Source organism: Sciurus carolinensis, chromosome X (assembly GCF_902686445.1).
Source record: "Sciurus carolinensis chromosome X, mSciCar1.2, whole genome shotgun sequence".
In the NCBI taxonomy this organism is placed as follows: domain Eukaryota; kingdom Metazoa; phylum Chordata; class Mammalia; order Rodentia; family Sciuridae; genus Sciurus; species Sciurus carolinensis.
Window position 1 is genome coordinate 61,953,971 of NC_062232.1, and position 19,716 is coordinate 61,973,686.

General features: G+C 33.1%; 1 protein-coding gene across 1 annotated transcript in view; it reads right to left on the reverse strand.

Moving 5' to 3' along the window:
• Window positions 1–5,379: 5,379 nt before the first annotated feature.
• Brwd3 (bromodomain and WD repeat domain containing 3) overlaps window positions 5,380–19,716 on the reverse strand; it is a 138,145-nt gene continuing 123,808 nt past the window's right edge. The window contains 6 exon segments of the mRNA XM_047536000.1: window positions 5,380–10,631; window positions 10,634–11,014; window positions 15,944–16,102; window positions 16,628–16,725; window positions 17,098–17,261; window positions 18,773–18,922. Of these exon segments, the coding sequence (XP_047391956.1) occupies window positions 10,261–10,631; window positions 10,634–11,014; window positions 15,944–16,102; window positions 16,628–16,725; window positions 17,098–17,261; window positions 18,773–18,922 (1,323 nt within the window). The 3' untranslated portion in view covers window positions 5,380–10,260.

Genomic DNA, 19,716 nt, shown 5'->3' on the forward strand with positions numbered 1-19,716 from the left:
CAGTGGGTAGTAGTATATATAACATTTAGGCACATAGGCTTTGGAAACAGATCTGAACAAAAAACCCTGACATTTAGTAGCAATAGGACCTTTGCATTTCTGCACCTCAGTTTCTTCATCTGTAAAATGGGGTTAACATTAATAATGTTCCTCAGGGAACACTTAGTAATAAAATTCTGAAATTAAATTGCCATCATCACCACTAATAACCTTTCTGTAAACTCCTCCCAAAAAGCAAAAATCTCAGAGTTTTCCACATTCATTTCCACTGATGTGGAACTGAAGTTTCTGGGTTTGAAGGCATTTATACCCAAACACAGCACACTCAAAATTTTTATTCCTCATTAACCCTCCAGTCCCCATTTTCCTCTCTTTTCTAGTTAAGATGAATCTTAGAAAGATCTCAAGTGTTTCTCTTTGGTGACCTTTCCTATGCCTCACCAAAACCATGGTACTTAACTAGGTCAGTCTACTACCATCTAAAGACCAGCCATACAAGACCAGGTCACAGAATAGTATCTAACTATAGAAAATAATCTCTTATCTCGATTTCTAGTTTGTATTTTCCTCATATAAATATAATCAGGGAGCCAACTCTGCTGTGCTCTATTTTGAAGACTAAAAGAAACCAGAACTACAAAATCAGTAAGCCCTGAGAAAATTTATAAATTTTTTTCTATTCCCTTTTTGATTTTTATAGCAACATTTCTATACCAAATAACTGAATAATCTTATCTTCTGGAAACCAATACTTCTTTAACTTGTATAAGGTTCAGAATAAAGTGTTGAGAAGAAAAAGTGGCATTATGAAATATGAATGAGATCACTGAAATGTCATGAACCAAGTGCAAGTTAAGCACACCTAATGACTTGGAAAACCTTGTTCCTTCAGAATGAACAGTGAAAACATGTCCTTAAATTAGTTTAATTTCTCCTCATAATAATATATGCTTTGATAGAATTATAAAATTCAAATCAAGGGTTCAATCTATAAGCCTACTCAAACCCTTACCAACCACCACCCTGTTCCTATCTTAATTGGGAAAAAAGTCATTAAAATTATTCCAAAGGATTGAATATGAAAGTTGAGATAGTAAATGTCTTTTTTTGGATCTAGAACTAAAAAATAATTAAATGAGGGTGCAAAGATGGAGTGAAATTAGATATGTAAAATTCAGAGGTAGTTCAAAGATATGCACATATACACACAATACAGACAATCCCAAGGAGCAGGGGTCTCTGGTGCACACCTGTAATCCTAGCTACTTGGGAGGCTGATCCAAGTCTAAGGCCAGCCTGGACAATTTAGTGAGAACCTATCTCAAAATAAAACAATTATTTGGCCACAAAGAAAACTTAAATGATGTCATTTGTAGGAAAATTGATGGAACCCGAGAACATTGTTAAGCATAGTCAGTCAAACTCAGAAGGTCAAGGGTTGTATGTTTCCTTTCACATGTGGAATTTAGAGAGGAAAAAGGCAAAAAGACAGGTACAGGGGAATCTCATGAAAATCAAAGAGAGATCAGTAAAGGGTTCAGGGGAGGGAGGAGGAAAAGGAAAGGGAAATGGGAATAATATTGGCCAAAATTATATTGCAATATTGTGTGCATGTACAAATATGTACGACTATAATGCTCCAATAAATATATATGGTGAAAAAAGGGTTGGAATGTAGCTCAGAGGTAGAGTGCTTGCACAATATGCATAAGGCCCAGGGTTCTAACCCCAGTCCCAGACGCAGGGATGGAGGTGGGGGAATGATCCCCCAAGCCTGGATGGGTGGTGCATGTCTGTAATCCTATTTATCCCAGAGACTGTGACAGGAGGATCCTAAATTCTAGACCATCCTGGGCAATTTGTTCAGACACCATCTCAAAATAAATAAATAAATAAATAAATAAATAAATAAATAAATAAATAAAAAGGAAGACTGGGGTTGCAGCTCAGTGATAGTTTGCCTAGCACATGTGAGAAACTGAGTTTAATCCTCAGTAACACATGAAAGTAAATAAATAAAACAAAGGTATTCTCTCCATCTAAACTAATAAATAAATAAATAAACAAAACTAAAAAGGGCTGGGAATGTAGCTCAGTGGTAGAGCAGTTGTCTTGCATGCAGGAGCCATTGGGTTCCATCATCAGTACAAAACAGCAAAAACAAAACTAAATTAAACCCAGGGATGAAGTCAGGAAACTTGGTGCATTCACTGAGAAGTGTGTTTGAAGCATATTTTCTCTCAGATGGGAAAAAATGTTCTGGATTTTACACTGGCAATGGAGCACAATATGGAAAGTTGCAATAACGGATCCACTTTGTATTGCACACTGTAAAGCACACTTGTGTTGGTTATCAGCAGAATTATTCTTCACTATAATAGTACATTCTCTACACTTTTCTTGGATGTTCATTCTTGTGCAAGTATGTGTTAAAACACACTGTAAGTGGTTAATTCATTTTTCTACTTCCAAACCTAGAATCTTTATAAAAGTATGGCCTCTACCACCTCCCAGTAGTAAGTGGCATTAAGATTCACCCTACGAAGTTCTCTTATATTAAATTATTTAAGCCAGAAGCACAAGGAAGTGTGATTTCCAGGACACACATGCATGACTCACCAGTCTGTTTCATAGATATTGGGAAGGAGGAAAATAGAATCAAATATTATCCCTATTAATGGGATATAAAACTAAAACTAGAAACCTAGAAGTAGACATCCTGAAGGAATCAAGACTGTTCTATTTAATAACCATATGGCATTAGGCAAATTATTTGATATTACCAAAACTCATTTTTCTCATCTGAACATGGGAGATGACTAATAATTGTGTCATTCTGGTGAATGAACCTATGATTAGGACATGAACTTTGTGACTGCCCTGCTCTTTAGATAATCACAGTTCTTTGCACGTAGAAAGTACTCAGTAAATGTTGAATAAAGAATACACAAATGAATGAGTATGGGAAGAAATACTTTAGCCATTTCTTATCACTAATATAGAATACATAGAAGAGTATCCTGAAGTAAAAATCTTCAATGAAGATCACCATACAAATCTAGAGAAAGAACAACGCATTTCAGACTACTGACAACATCTGCCTGAATAACTGTAAGCCAAGTTCAACTCATTTCAGACTTCTGACAATTTCTGCTTGAAAAATTATAATCAAAGTAATAAAAGACTAGTATTTTTAGTGTTGAAAACTCATATTTACCAGTCTTAAATTTGTGAAGCAACTGGAAAGCAAAAACATATCCACCACAAGTTTGAACTACTTTTTGCCTTAATAACTACTTTTCTTTCCTGTGAGAACTACAAACCACATTTAAAATACAAATGGCCAACCTCGGAACTGGAAAGAATTTGGTAATTTAGTGACTATGGGAATGTCAAGGGCATATTTTCTGATATACAGGGTTAGACACGAAACAATTAACACATTTTTATACATGAGATTGACTTAATTTGTAAATTAAAATTTAACATAAAGAAATAATTCAGAACTAACTACTTCATTATTAGTGTTTTAGATGAATAATACCCAAAGGTAACAAACGTTCCTCTAAAAATCAGCCATTATACAATCTGGGATGGAAGTTTCATTTTAACATGATGTCAGCATTTGTAAACAGTCAAAAGGGAAAAGAAACACTTTAAGATAGTTTTACTGCCTTAAATTACTTGACACATTGCTAATATAAATAAACCTGCTACTATACAACTTTTAATTAGAATTGCAATAAGATAAAAATCAACCACAAAACAGTTCTAAGAACAAAAAAACCTCACCAACTAATATGAATAACCTAAATTAAGCAAATTGACATGTTTTTATTTCTTAATATATTTACTACAAAGATTATCAAATTGAAAAAAAACGTAAGGACACTGAGCAGACAAGTTAGCAGTTCAAATTTACAAATGAATAAAAGGATAAGAAAGTTTTAAGTGTTCAATATCAAATTAAATATTAACCTTTTAATAATCTTTGTTTAAATATCTATTAGATATTTGTAATCTACAGGTGAGAAGCAAATTTATTAAAATAATTGCCAGAGCTGGCAAAGGAAAAGCTATTAGAGTTACAAAGAAGTAAAAGAAAAAGGAACATTTTTCCCCCAAAATCAGGAAAAAAAATTAACACCATAAAATCTTCATTTTATTTAATGTTATATTTGGTCTACCAGCATTATGCAGCATTAAAAAGAATTGAGAAAGCATATTAAGTATATGGACTTAAAAATATGACCTAAAGTCCCATTTTAAAAATATCAACTAACAGGCTCAATATATTAGTTTCGATTTAATTTGTGCATTTTTGGAATGTATCTTTAAATAGTTGCAACTAATTGAGTGAAAGGGAAAGGAGCACATTTTTCTTGACCTTTTCAACCAGGAAAAAATGGATCTTCTGAATACTAACAAAGTTTTGTCATAAAAATCTTTAATTTTTCTACTTAAAAAATCTAGAGGTTAAGAAAACAAGAAAGCCTATGAACAAAGAGTTTTTCATGTAAATTTTACATCTTAAATGAGGGGCTATCTTTAACCAACCAAGCACCTAAACAAAATACCAATTTTATTCCCACCTTAATCTCTAAATATTGTGAAAAATCAGGATACTTTGACAGTCATTCAATCTGATGCCAGAAGACAATTTTATAAATACCTTATTTCTTGATTCTAAGCACACAAATATAACAGTATAAAAAATACAGTCCAGTCTTCAGGCAGCTTATTTTTGAACCTGGTGGAATTCTTCACTTTGGGAGGAAAAGTCTACATAACTGTATAGATTCAGACTCTGGATGAATGTTCCTATTAGGGCACTCAGATCCTGATCATGTCTCACCTGATTTCTATCCCTCCTATACTTACATGGAATTAAAGCACCATTTGCAAAATAGTTAAGCTTTGTAGGCAATTTGACCATAAAAAATGCCAGGGATTCATAGCTCACTTTTTAAAATGTATAAACCTAGAAACCATAAATATGTTAGAAATCTATTCACTTGAAAAAGTTCTATAAAACAAAATTGACTACAGATTCGTAGGCTGTTATTTAAGGCACCCGGCAGCCCACATTGAAAGTATATCACATATATTACCTTAAAGTCACCAAAAGCATATTTGCTACAACTAAGGGAAAAATCTTTTCTTGTATAGAAATCATCCCAGTTTTTCAGATTAAAAAATAATAGTAATAAAATATTCTATGACAAAGAAACAAGAAAGGAAAGACTCAAGAGTTACATATTATAATCTCTAAAGCAGGATAATAGAAAGGTAACTCCGTATTTCTTTCTTCTTGTTAATTTATCTCTGGTACATGAGTTAAGGCATAAAGCAGCAAGAGTGCAATTGATTCCAAACAACTTGGAATTTTATTGTAAACATCCCATAAAGAATGGCAACAAATTAATCGTTTTTTTTTTTTTTTTTGTCTTTGAAGGTAATTGCTTAATAATGACTGACAACTGCCAAACAAAACATCTTTTATAAACCAAGCCAGTTTAGTTTACCTTGTTTTTTTTTTAAAACTGAATTTTAGTTTAATGGACATTTTGCCCATATACAACATCACATTGACTATTAACTGAATGATTTTTCCATCTTTAAGTTTATGGATACTAAGAACAAACAAAGTACAGTTTTGTTAATACTGTGTAAAGGATTACAAAAGACAAGAATAAGTTACAGGACAAAGAAATAAATTACTGATTGCCATCACCACAGTATTATTTAAAGAATCAACATTTGTAGTACTGCCTAATATGTATTTGGTGACATGTAAAAACACATTTCCCAACTGGGTTTCTAAATAATTTGTATGTGATCTTAAGTTAATTAACAATCGCAATTTCTATATGTTATCAATAATTTTTTTTTAGAAAATACTTATCATGCTTCTATATGTCAAAGTCTCAAATAATAGATTTAATTAAGATGGTAAAAGAATAACAAATGGGCATACACATTAAAAATACGCCTTAATTCTAAACTGTAGGACCTTTCTAATGTACATCTCCCCATCAATCAATCAAAAAATTTCCAGTCTTGTTGGAATATGCCAAGTTAGGTGCAGTTTTTACTGCAGATAAATAAGAGAGGATAAAAGCAATCAGGAGAGGAAAGACAAAAAAGGAAATAATTAAGGATAAGGCTATATATGAAATAAATATCAAGAAACCTGAGTGCTATTTATATTCCACAAAATACAGCACCATGAAAAAAATTTAAATTTACATTGGATTAATCAAAACTTGGTAAATTTGATAATCAAAACTTGGTAAAGAAATTGCTAAGACATAAAAATAGCATGGAAATATTTTCCCATTAATTTTCAAAACTGGATTTAAATCTCAGAATATTCTATTTTCAGTAAAATATTAGCCTCATGTACCACAAAAATGTTGGGGATGGGGCTATAATTTTTAAAAATGGACTTTAAATATCAAAAGTCCCAACTCTTCCCTCAGAACTATTCATTTTTGGACTCAAAATATTACACTTATTAAGACTAGACATCAAAGTATACTAAAATTACACATTCAGTCTTTTTGTGAATGTGAGAATTCCAAATTTGAAGACAAGTACCAGTTGGCAAATGTGCATAAAATGATTCCCAAGATGTATAAGTGAATTATTAGGTGTTTATCATTTCCACAATCATACAAAGTTTGAAAAATGCTCAAAAAGTGTTATCAAAAGTTAGAAGTGACATTCACAACTTTCTCTTTCACTCTGTTATTGTCTGATGACAATCTATGGAATTAAAACAAAAATAACAAAATTTACGTCACTCAAAATTTCTTCAAAATACTGGAAGGCTGAGTTATATATCCAAGCACACAGATGTGCAGAATGTATTTATGAATTTTACTGAGTTTATTTGCCTCTGGGTTAAACAAAGTGCTGTATGGAATAATTTTAGAAAAATCTTGATCTCTGGGGAGGGAAAGGAAAATAAAACAAACAAAATAGCAAATAAAATGAAAAAAAAAAACCAGGGGTACACATACATGACAAAACCTGGATTGGTTATCTAGAAGGCATAATGGAGTAGATGATCAAGCAGTAAATGCTCAGGCTACAGACACAGAGGCAAAGAACTGATAGACAATGTCCTCCATTATAAAATATTCTTTCTTTTTTAATGTCTGAGATAAGGTATGTCAAGTTGGGGGAAAAACCCTACATACACACAAGCACGCACACACACACATATACAAAAACAAATTTAGTCATTAAGCTAGAGGGTTAGTTAATGTTTTGGAAAATATCCTATTGGTGGATGAGATAAACATAGCAAGCCATAGAAGAAACATTATGATTCAGGTTTTATAAATATATACACATGCTAAGATCTTAATGCTGGGAATTTTGAGGAATATTACAGCTTACTGACTATTCATATCTAGCATAGGAATAGGTTTTTACATGTGTATGCTTTCATGGACCTAAATGTAATTGATTTTTCTTAGCAAATTCTTAGTTCATTTCCTACTTGCTTTGCTATGTCTAAACCCAGATCTTATTTAGATTTAAAGGGCCTCTAGAAATTAAAATAATAAAATAATCAATGTGATACAAATTATGACACATTCACAGGAGGTGGCATTACAAAAAAGCAAAGTATAAATGGGGAGAAAAGTCCAGATAAAAAAGTAAAAATAATATCTCCCAAACCTTTATTTTCACACTTATCAAAATAATTTGCATGCAAACAGAAAATTATCTGTTTGTTTTATAATAAATGATAACTATATTCACCTAACATACCCTGGTGACTAACTCTTTAAATCCTACTAACTGAAATCAACATTACAGCAAAAATGCTGTTCACTAGTATCTTCACAGTATTTCACTACATATAAAATATGCTTAAAAAGGTTTTCAGCCTTATTATTCTAATTACCTAAACCTAGAAAATCTTGACATTTGGGGAATAAATGTGGCATTTTTATTATTCAAAATAAATTATAAATAAAGCTCCAGATAGCTAAGATCACACAAATGGCAATTCTTCTACATATCAAGAGGTCAGCTCTTCATAGAAGAATGTCAACAACAAAAAATTCACACTAAAATGATACACATGATACACATTTGGGTATATCCAGGAATTTAAGGAACTGTTATTTTGATTAGGGTAGGCCAAAGTATTATTGATTCCAAGAAAACACAGGCACAATTTAGTCTAAATGCCCAAGAGATGAATAACTGAAGTAGTACATTTAGCAAAAATCAAAAGTAGAGTTTGAAATAGGTACATTTTGAATCTATACTACGTTTTAAAATGGCAGCTGAGTTATAACGAGAAGTAGTTTTGGTTTAGTTAAAAAAAAAAAAGGCTACAACAAAAAATATCAGCTTGGTCTATTGTCTAGTAACAGAAGTTAGTGCCATTTAACAATTCACAACAATACTTTCTTAAAGCCTGAACATCATTTCTACTGCAAGTGAAAATTGCTTAAAGATGTTAGTCCAAGAATAATCCCCACCCCCAACCCTACCAAAAAAGCGAAGTTATGTGTGTACTCCTTCCTCTGTACTTAAGGATTTTCAAATGCATGAAATGATTGAAATCATGAGACAAACATATGAGCTTAAGAAATTTCCTAGGATAGATAGCTAGGTATACATTAATAAGTCTGCTTTATCACACGTTTGATCTAAATGCAACAAATTTGCTGTTACAAAAACAAAGATCAATATTATCCCTCTCACTTCAAAAATTTAAGTATCTAACAAATTTGCAACTCTGCAATCTCAAATTCGAGGAGTAAAATTGATCTTGGGACTCAAGCTCACTTATGGAACCATGTGCACTCTACTGCTGTAAACAAGACCATAAGGGTTTTAAAGATTTTTTTCATCTATAAAATAATGTTTCAAAATATCAGTGTGCAGTGCAATGAGGTTCTTTTCTGAAAGACTAGACCAGAAGAACCCTTTGGAATGACAAGATCAGAATCTATTGATTCAAAATATTAGCTAGCCCACACATTCCAACTCAAACTAGGTGCTTTGTTACATTTTAAGATTCAAATGAAAACCAGTAACGCATAGCTGTTAAATAGAAAGTGGTAGCAGAGATATATAAGCAGTAGCCCAAGTCTATTTATACAAATGTGTTCTAAGAAAGCCTAAGGTAGAGCATACAATACTTAGGGAAGTTTGTAATTACAACTATTCATTTGAGAGCCAACACAGTAATTGACAACCTCTCAGCTTATATCTTATGAGTATTCATTCCTACCAAGCTTGTTCTACTTCTCCTTAGTCATAAGTAACAGCATTTATTTTCCTTAATGTTTCCAGTAGTTGTAGTTAATAGAGGTAGCTGAGCTACTATTCAAAGAAGTTATTCTTTGTGGATGAGGATTTTTCAAATGTTTAAGTTATTCTTTAAGCTACACAAATTCTATTAATGCAATAAAATATAATAGGAAAAAGAAAATGGATGCAAGAAAATTTTGCATTTGGCACCTTGTCTAGATTGATACCTCAAGTATTCTCTTTTAATAAAGTTAATGCACACATCAGGACACACCACAAAGATTTGCTACATATTTACAAGGCACCAACCCTTTCTCACCATTAACGTGAATTAAGCAAATCAATGAAAAGCATATCAAGATCCCCCCACCCCCAAAAAACTGTAGTATAAATATATACTTCAGTTCACTACAATTAATGAAAGTTTGGCCTGGGAAGAGTAAAATAATCCAGATCGTTCTTACAATATAGAAACTGTAAACATTTAATAGCTGCCTTTAGGATTGGTGTATTGTGCAAAAGTTATTATTACTGGGTATAGGAATCAAAATGGCAAAAACAAACTATATAAAACTCTGTAAGAAGGTGCTATACTTCTGTGATACAAAAGCAAAAGAGGGATATTCCATTGAGATAAAAATGTCGTGCTACTCTTAAGAAGCAGAATGCTCCTTTAATGTAGTAAATCTGTAGTGTGTCTGTGTTGTGGGTGTGGGTGTGTGTGTGTGTGTGTGTGTTGTCTATGTGTGTGTGGGCGGAATTTCTTTTAATTTAAGGCCTAATGAGTAAGGCTTGTTTGAACAAATGAAGTGTGGAGATCAAAAGTCTTGAAACAAATATATACTGGCATAATGGAAAAGCACCAATGTGAAAGGAAGCAGAAGTCCCCACACAACTTGCTTTGTAAATTTCCTGGTAAATTCCCTGCAGTAGAAGGCCATTGAATTTTTTTAATTATTCTAAATTTATTAACTGTTAATAATTCCATCCCATGAGATGGCTCACCCTGGCTTTTTCTGTCATTTTACGCACTCTGCCTGATCTGGATGTACCAAGATTCAGAGGATCCTCAGTGGACACAAAATTGTCATTATCAGAATCATCATTGTATAAAACAGTCCTCCTGCCTTGGTTTCTTGTTTTGATTCGAGGCAGTCTACTGAAACGTCCCGAAAACATGGTATCAAACTCATCATCTGCAATACGTGCTCGCTTGGCTCGAGTGGCTCCTCTAGAGGCACCTCTTCCTCCTCTCCCTCTTCCTCTTCCCCTAGTGCCACCGCCCCCTCTTCCTCGACCCCCTCGTCCCCTGCCTCCTCTTCCTCTGCCTCCTCTACTCCATCTACCCATCTTCCCCATCTTCCTCTTCCTCCTGTGCCTCTCATCTTCCAGTTTCTTTTTCCATTGGCATGTTGTTTTCTGAGTTTTCTTTTAGGTCTAGTTTGTATGAATTTGCTATAGTCATGATCTCCATCTACGTAATCTTGATCTGTTCTGGAAGTTGATTCAGAGTCAGAATCAGAACCACAGGTACTTTCTGAACTTAAACTGGATCCTAACTCTCCACTTTCTGAGGAAGATAAATGTGATTTCTCTTTTGTTTCTTTTTTGTCTTTCTCTTCTCCTCCCATGCTTTCATCTTCTTCTGATGCACTAAGTAGTTTTCGCTTGATTCCTGTCCGGGGCTCTCTGCCATCACCATTTGTAAGAGGTCCATCAAGGGAGTGATCTAAATCAAAATGATTTTTGAAAGTTAAGCTTTGACATTGATAAGATGATTATTTAAGATTCACAAGTAAAATAAACAGACTATCAAAAATACTTAGTGACCTAAGATAGTTGGGGCAAAATCATGGAAGGTGGTAGAGTAGGAAATTTGCTTGAAATGGAAGATACTGAAATTTTTATTTTTGTCTGACTGCTTTTTGGGGGTGGGCATTAGGATATGGAGGTGGACTGAGGGTGGTGATATAACTAAGCAGAAATTTTAAGGGCCAACCTTTAGGAAGAATTGTGTGAGAACATGTATCAGAACTGTTTCATTAATTTGTTCAACTATGGGTTAGACATTGCACGGAGCTTGTAATATAGTGATGAATGAGACAAAGTCCTTATTATAGCAATTTATATTTTACTGGGAAAATGCTGATAGATAATGAAGTGAACGAATAAGTAGTACAATTTCAAGTACTGATATATGTTATAAAGAAAAAGGAATGAGAGTTAAAAAAAAGTGTGAGAGTGTATAGGGGTTATTTTAGACATGGAAGACTTCTCTGAAGTGGTAGGATTTTTTTTCCAAATGGTAGGAATCGAAACCAGGGCCTAAAGCATCCTAGGCAGGTACTATGAAGTACCCCCAGGCTTTAGAAAAAGGACTTTAAAAAAGAACTGAATGAACTGTGATCTGGGGAAAGAATATTGAAGTAGAGGAAACAGAAAGAAAGCCAGAATAACAGAGGGGAACAGAAAAATGAGATGGTAGATCATTGATAGGAGAAGGTTTTACGCTTGAGTAAAACATTTGATTTACATTTAAAAAAAAAGCCATGGTTGTCGTATAGAGAACAGATTGTAGAGTGGAAAAGATTGGAAGCAGAAACCAGTTGGGATTTCATATCAGTATTCTAGGTAATACATAATGAGGGAGGCATGAATAGAAGTGATAAAAGTGATCAGCTTTGGAATATTTCCTTCTAGAAGAGACACCAAAATAAACTTCCATTTTTTTTAAAGGTTGAACTGATGGGACTTGGTGAGGGACTAGACATCAAGTGTCAAAACACAGAATAAATGCTGATCCTAGGTTTTATAGCCTGAACAACTGTGTAAATGGTAGAGATATTTTGCTAAGTTGGAATACTATGGAGGAACAAGTTTGAGCAGGGTATGAGAAAAATCAATTTTCCAGCTAAAGATGGTAAAATAAGTCTAAGAAAAGGCAATGAAGAAAAAAAAAATGTGTTGGAGTTTATGTACATGTAGAACACATGCTTAGCATGTGTAGGGCCCTGGGTTCAATTCTCAATGCCCCCCAGAAGAAAAGAAAATTTACAAAGTAGGTAGTTTTATCAACTGGAGCTCATGGGAAAGAATGGAGCTGAAGATAAACTTTTGAAAATTTTCAGTAGAAATATTTAGGGTCATGGCAACTGCAGAGCCCACTGAAAGAACAATTAGAGAGAAAATGGTCAAGGATGGCAATGTGGGAAGATTCATTTAAAGATAAAGAACCACCTGCAAAGATAATTGAGAAGAAACAGTGAGGTAAGAAAAAAACAGAAAAGTAGACTGAAAGGAAGAAAGACTAGAGGTATATGGTGATTACAATGATAAGATTAATCTAGTAATTTAGATGTTATGAACTAAATAACGTCCCTTCAAAATTCTATGTTGAGGCTTAGACCCCCAATGAGACTGCATTTGGAAATCGGGGCCTTTAAAGAGGTAGGTAATTAAGGTTAAATTAAGTCATAAGGATGGGGTCACTAGTAAGATTAGTGTCATTATAGGCAGAGGAGGAAACTCAGAAACCACCCCCTTTCTGCATACAGGGTCGCATGAGGACACAATGAGAAGGTGGCAAAGTCAGGAAAAAAGTCCTCATCAGACACCAACACTTAAACATCTTGATTCCTTGGACTGAGAACCTCTAGAATTGTGAGACAATAAAAGTCTGTTGTTTAAGTCATTCAGTCTATGGAATCTTGTCATCACAGCCCAAGGTGACTAATATATTTGGCTAGAGACTAAGGTAATAGCAACAGATAAGAGATTTCAGTGCCATTAAGAGCATTAGAGTGCTATTAGAGCAGTAGTAACCAAACTTGACTACCGACTGGATATGAGGAGTAAATGGAGAGTCAAATTCATTATGAAGACCAAGGATGTATCTCAGTAGTAGAATGCTGGCCTAATATGAACTATGGCCTGGGTATAATCCCCAGCACCACAAAGACTATAAACAAAAACAAACAAAAGACTACTGTGAGAAAAGTTGAATGATGAGGAAGAAGGTGGTACCATTAACTCAAATGATGAACACACAAAAAGAAGTGAACTTGAGATGAGAAGATGTTAAACACTGAAGGAAATTATTTTAGAGAGCAATGACAAATGAAACCAGTAAAACAAAGAGCTGTTTGGTCTGGGCATATGCACTTGGAGAGTCATTGGCATCAAGATGAATGTTATAATCATTAGATTATTTTATTTGGAGAGGACAAAAACTAACACCAGTGGGAAACTCTGCAAATAGAGAACAAATAGGGTCAAAAGAAAGAAAATACAGGTGAAGCAGAAATACAATAATATCAGAAGATTATAGAAGCCTGAAAGTAGAGTTCATAGAGGAGGTAGTCAATGGTGTGCAATGGTACAAAGAAAAATAATATAGGGACCAAGAAAAGGATACTGGTTGACCCTTAAATAATATTGGTGATTTTGAGAACAGATTCTGGAGAGTGAATGGGACAGAAGCTAGACTACAAAGGTAAAAGAATATGTAGATAGAAAGAAAACAGATGAAAGAAGTCTAGGATACTCTTTCTAAAAACTTATCAGTGATGGAAAGTGCAAAATGGGAGAAGGCAATAGCATGATTTCACAAAGTGTAGCAAGATCAGAGGAGAGGAAAAAAAAAAAAAGATCAGAGGAGAGCCGGGCATGGTGGTGCACACCTGTAATCCCAGTGGCTTGGAAGGATAAGGCAGGAGGATCACAAGTTCAAAGCTAGCCTTAGCAATTTAGTGATACCCTGTCTCAAAATAAAAATTAAAAGGGCTAGGGATGTGGCTCAGTGGATAAGTACCTCTGGGTTCAATCCCTGGTTTAAAAAAAAAAAAAATCAAAGGAGAGAGCAAAGGTATGAAAAAAAAACAAAAGCACATTATTTAAAAGTAATTGGGTATTTTGGTATTTTTCACATTACTATAAATTATATCTTGAGACTGTCTATTTTTAAGTTACCTGATGCTTAGAACAATGGATAATTAATCTTCAATTAAAATGCATATAAAATTAAAATCCATATTCCAATATGAGCATTTGTAAAAAAAACTAAATATTCTTAAAACTTCAAATAGTTGAACATACTAGAACTGCCTTTGAATATGTTCAGGGATCATAACACAGGGCTAAGTATAACAAGAAATTTTTGTAACAATAACATTCAAATATTTATAATAATCGATACTCCTGAAAGGATCTAAGATGGAGGCACGTAGAAATTAATTAGGTCAATGAATTTCTTTGTCAACACTGAAAATTTTCTTCAACTAAAAAGTTATATGGAAGCTCATGATATGAAATAATAAAATGACTTAGCTCATCTACTTAAATGTGTAAGGCTTTTCAGGTAATTTCTGAAGTACCTCTACATATCCCCAGGAATGGGCAGGGCATAATCTGAAAACCAATGACTTAGTGATATAGCAGGCACCTAGGGAGAGAACATCTGAGCTATATAACTAACTGGAAAACCATAGGAAGGCAGGAGAAGTGGGTGTTGACTGAAAGAAGGATCACTTCTCAATTGAAGGCAACTTGTTTTACTGGAATAGTTCACAAAAATATGAGACCTATTTCAAGATGACTTTAGAAACATTAATATGGTTTACAACATGAAAAATCCTAAATGTGTTTAACAGTATGGTTTGTAAGTACTTGGGGAAAGAATTCCTTCTTTAAATAATTTTTTTCCTATTGATTTTATTTTAAAAGACTAAAACATAGCCAGGCATGGTAGCATATTCCGATATTCCTAGTGGCTTTGAAGGCTTTGGCATGAAGATTCCAAGTTCAAGCCAGCCGTAGCAACTCAACTTAATAAGACCCTTTCTCAAAATAAAAAATAAAAAAGGCTGGGGATATGTCTCAGTGGTTAAGTGCCCCTGGGTTCAATCCCTGGTACCAAACAAAAAAAAGACTAAAACATGATGGGCACAGTGGCACATGCCTATAATATTAGCTACCTGGGAGTCTGAGGAAGGGGGAATCACAAGTTTGAAGCTAGCATTGGCAAATTAGTGAGACCCTATCTATAAATGAAAAAATAAAAAAAACTGGGATGCAGCTCAGGGGTAAATGTTCCTGCTTTTGATCCCCAGTACAACAGGCAAAAAACTAAAAAAAAAAAAAAAAAAAAAAAACCTAGCTCAGTCGGTAGAGTGCTTGCCTTGCAAGCGCAAGGCCCTGGGTTCGATCCCCAGCACTGCAAAAAAAAAAAAAAAAACAATATATTTCAAAATAGTTCCTGAAAATCTCCCAATGGTGTATTCCTAGTGATGATTATAAGATCTTATCTGACTCAAATTTGACAAAATTAAAATCATTAAGTTTACATTAAGTTTAACTACATGTTGGGTACAGTGATACATTTCTGTAATCCCAGCTACTTGTGAGGCCCAGGCAAGAGATCCCAAATTTTAGGCCAGCCTAGGCAACCTAAAACCCTGTCTCAAAATAAAATAAAGAAGTTGCCTAGCAAAGCATGAGGCCCTGGGTTCAATCCCTGGTACCACAAAAAATAAACAAAATATAAAAACATCTATGAGGACATACTAGATTTTACTACTCTAGGATATCAGCTTTCAAATGACTCATCTTTCATTGTAAGAGAATGAAAAAAATGAATGTCCTATTCCATATTTTTTCCTACCTTGTTTAACTGGTAAAACTCTATTTCGAAATGATTTGGCTTTTCCTGGATCATGGCTATTTCCATTTCGGGTATATCCACTGAAGCTCGATGAAGAAAATGGTCCATCTACTTCATCATCAAGCAGATATAATGAAAAACCTTCAGCAGCATCTGAAACTTGCATTTTAAGAAAGTTGTTAGTTTACGATAATTTCATGTTTTCAGGAAAGTTAAACAGGTTGCTTTTAATACTATATATCTCCTATTTTACTTTAAAAAAAACTACAAGTTTCTATAAGAAGGAAGTATAAATATTTTCAGAACAAATTATCATTCTGTCAAGCACAAAATATCAGAAAAACCTTCTCCAAGGAAACCATCTCCAAAAATACTGAATTCAAGTCTTATGTCGGCAAATATATTTTGGATGAGTGTTCTGAAATAGTATAGATAATAAAAAATCATACAGTCACAGAATTCCCAAACTAAGAGACATTAAAATGTATCTGTCTAACAAATCAAGTTTTGTGGCCTAATGTCTTATCCTGGGTCACACAGCTAGCAAATAGAACTAGGAATAAAACACAACTTTTCTAAATCCAAATCTATCCCTCTTTTCAGTATAAGCTATGCTACCTCTTCCATATCTTTAATATCCATATTAACTTATATATAGAACACTAAAGTAAAAAGCATATTTACCAGGAGATGAGAAAGGAGAACTAGTCCTGGCATAAGTCACTGAGGTATTCTGGTCATTTTTAGGTTGCAACTTCATTTGTTTCTGTTTCCCTTTTGGACTATAAATGAAAATATGTAACGATGAACATTTTTTCTGTTAGTAATAAATGATAGTATACAGTATGATAAAAAATGCTTAAGCTGATGAAAGAGGAAATGTCATAAAATTCAAGTGAAATGATTCAAATTGATAATTTGACAAATTTAAGCTTTGATCAATACGTTTAAAAAAAAAAAAACGATTCGGTACAATAAAATGCACATTTAAAAAAATGCTTTGGTTACTAAATCCATCTTACCCAGGCACAAGAGTTCTGGGGGAAAAAATGACCTCTTAGGATTTCCTCAAACTATTTACAAACTTTGAGAAATGAGGTAATACATATAAAATGCTCTGAAAACTTAAATGAATGCTGCATCAGTGAATATACCTAGGAGCTCTGCTACTAGATAAGGAACTGCTGCTGCTTCTTAGACGTTTTCTGTACCGTGGCCTTCTCCTCTTCTGACTCTGGATTGCTGACTTATATTCAGAGATGATATTTTTAATATGATTTTCAAATAAGGCAGATAATCGCAGTGTCATACTATAGATCTGAAAAGATGGAAATTAGTCTTGATTTACCAATTACTATTAAAGTAATTAATATATTTAAAAAAAGGTAGACCAATTTAACTCATCATTTATTTACTTGAGAAACTCTTCCTGAAGAATAAAAACAGGACACATTGTCACAACAAATGTATTTTAAAAACACAATATTTAGTTATTCTGAAGAATAAGAAAAAAGAATCATGAATTGAGGAAATTTTATCCAGAATAATATTCTAAAGGACAATTTACAAGAAGAACCATAAACATAAAAGTATGCCATCTTTGGTTAATAAATTTACCTCTGAGAATTGGTCTTATGAAAATATTATGGAGGGCTGGGGATATAGCTCAGTGGTAGAATGCTTGCCTTGCAAGCGTAAGGCCCTGGGTTCAATCCCCAGCACCGCAAAAAAAAAGAAAAGAAAATATTATGGAAATGAACAGAAAATTATGTTTAAGGATACTTAAAATGTTAGCCATAGCCATTATTCACATAAAGTGAAAAACTGGAAAAACCTATATCTTTAGCAATAGGACAGTGGTTAAATAATATAAAATAAACACAAAATACCACTGAAAATCTTCTTTTCAAAGAGTCATAATACGTAAGTAACAGAAAGATCTTAAAATATAAAAACTATTGTTTTAAAAATACATATATACTTGTGAGGATATAGGGAATATTTTAAGTATATATATTAAATATTAACTGTAAATAAAAAAGCAATGGGCTATACAGGTGGTTGCTGTTTTCTTTTTCCATTTTTTATTGGTTCCTTTTACTTATACATGCCAATAGGATTTATTTTGACATAATTCTCTGTACTTCTCTATATTTCCCAAACTTTCTACAAAAAATGTATGTCACTCTTAACAATCATGATTAAAGGGAAAAAAGAAAATGTGAGAAAACTATACCTCCAGAAATTAGTGAACATTCATTCTGTATGAAGTATAGTGGGCAAATGTATGTACTGTGCAATTCATTTAAAATTTAATGAGATATCAGTGAAAAGATAAAACATTTTAAGTTCTGTCGAAATATAGGGGCTTATTACATGTGAGTATGAATGAACGGTTAAAATTTTCCAATGCGGTTCACTGTTTGTTATAAAGGTAACATAAATATTCAGAGTTAATCAAAAAGTTTCATAAAAATTAATACCAACTACCTTTATATTTATTGAGTTATTTATTAGATATATTAAAGGGCATTCAAATTTCTACCTCTCCTTTCCTTCTCTTTTCTCTGGAAGATGTATTATTAAAGACTAAAGAAGAGGCAGATGAGAAAAATAAGCTTAATTTTAGAATGATTATGCTAAATGTATCTTTATGCATGTATAATAAAGAATACACATTTCAGAGATGATATTGAAAAGTAAACCTCAATAACTTTGTCAGAATTATAGTAAATGCTTAATTAGCAATTTTAAAACTGTTGAAAGATAACTGCTTCTTATATACATAATTAAATGCTTAATTAACCCATCTAATAGTGTTTTTCATACCCTTGATTTTTTATTAGAGGTATAAGCTTTGGAGTTGCTGAATATTTGGCGAACATCCTTATAAAATTCCAGAGGACTACCATAGTTTCCTGCTTCTAAAGTTTCTTTCACAGTGCTGAAATCCATAGGTGTCTCTACATCTTGATAATCCTACAAAGAATAATGTGTTATATATAAATATCCAAACTATATAACAAGAGTAAATAACATAATTTGACTGAGATTTGCATTACATACTAATGTAATCCACCATGAAATAAACATATTACTTTTTGATCTGCCAACTACCTTCCCCTAGCTCCAAACCATCATAATTTAAAAAATGTAGGGTCTATAGAAGAGCCTTAGTCCTTACACTGCAGTCATTAATCATACATTATTCTGAAGGGATAGAATAGAAAATATACAGTCACTGGCTTTATTTTCACAAAGTCCATAATATGGAATTCAATTTCTTGCTTAAAGGATGATGTAACTTTCAACACTCAGTCAAACTGCTGAATTATAGAAGATAGCGTTCTGCGGGAATAATTAAATGGTTCCACTATACAAATTAACTACGTATTTCAAAGTTTTCCAGCTATGAGGACATTCTACTTAGAGAGTCATTAGCAACTGAGGTTTTTTTTTATTTCTTTTTTTCTGTACTTTTTGTCTTCTTATTTGTTGGCTCTTTTTAGTTATACAACAAAATAGAATTTTGACACAATTATATAAGCATAGAATATACTTTGTTCTTGTTCAGTCCCTAGTACTTCCCCTTACCCTCCCCTGCTTTCTCCCTCTGTTCCCTTCCCTCTACTATCTTTATGCTATTTACAGTTTTTATTTTTAATTAGTCTAGTGGATGTATGGATGGTGATCCACTGTGGTATATTCAAACATTATACAGGAATGTTATGCCAGAATCATTCTACTATCTTTCTCAATCTCATTCATCTTTC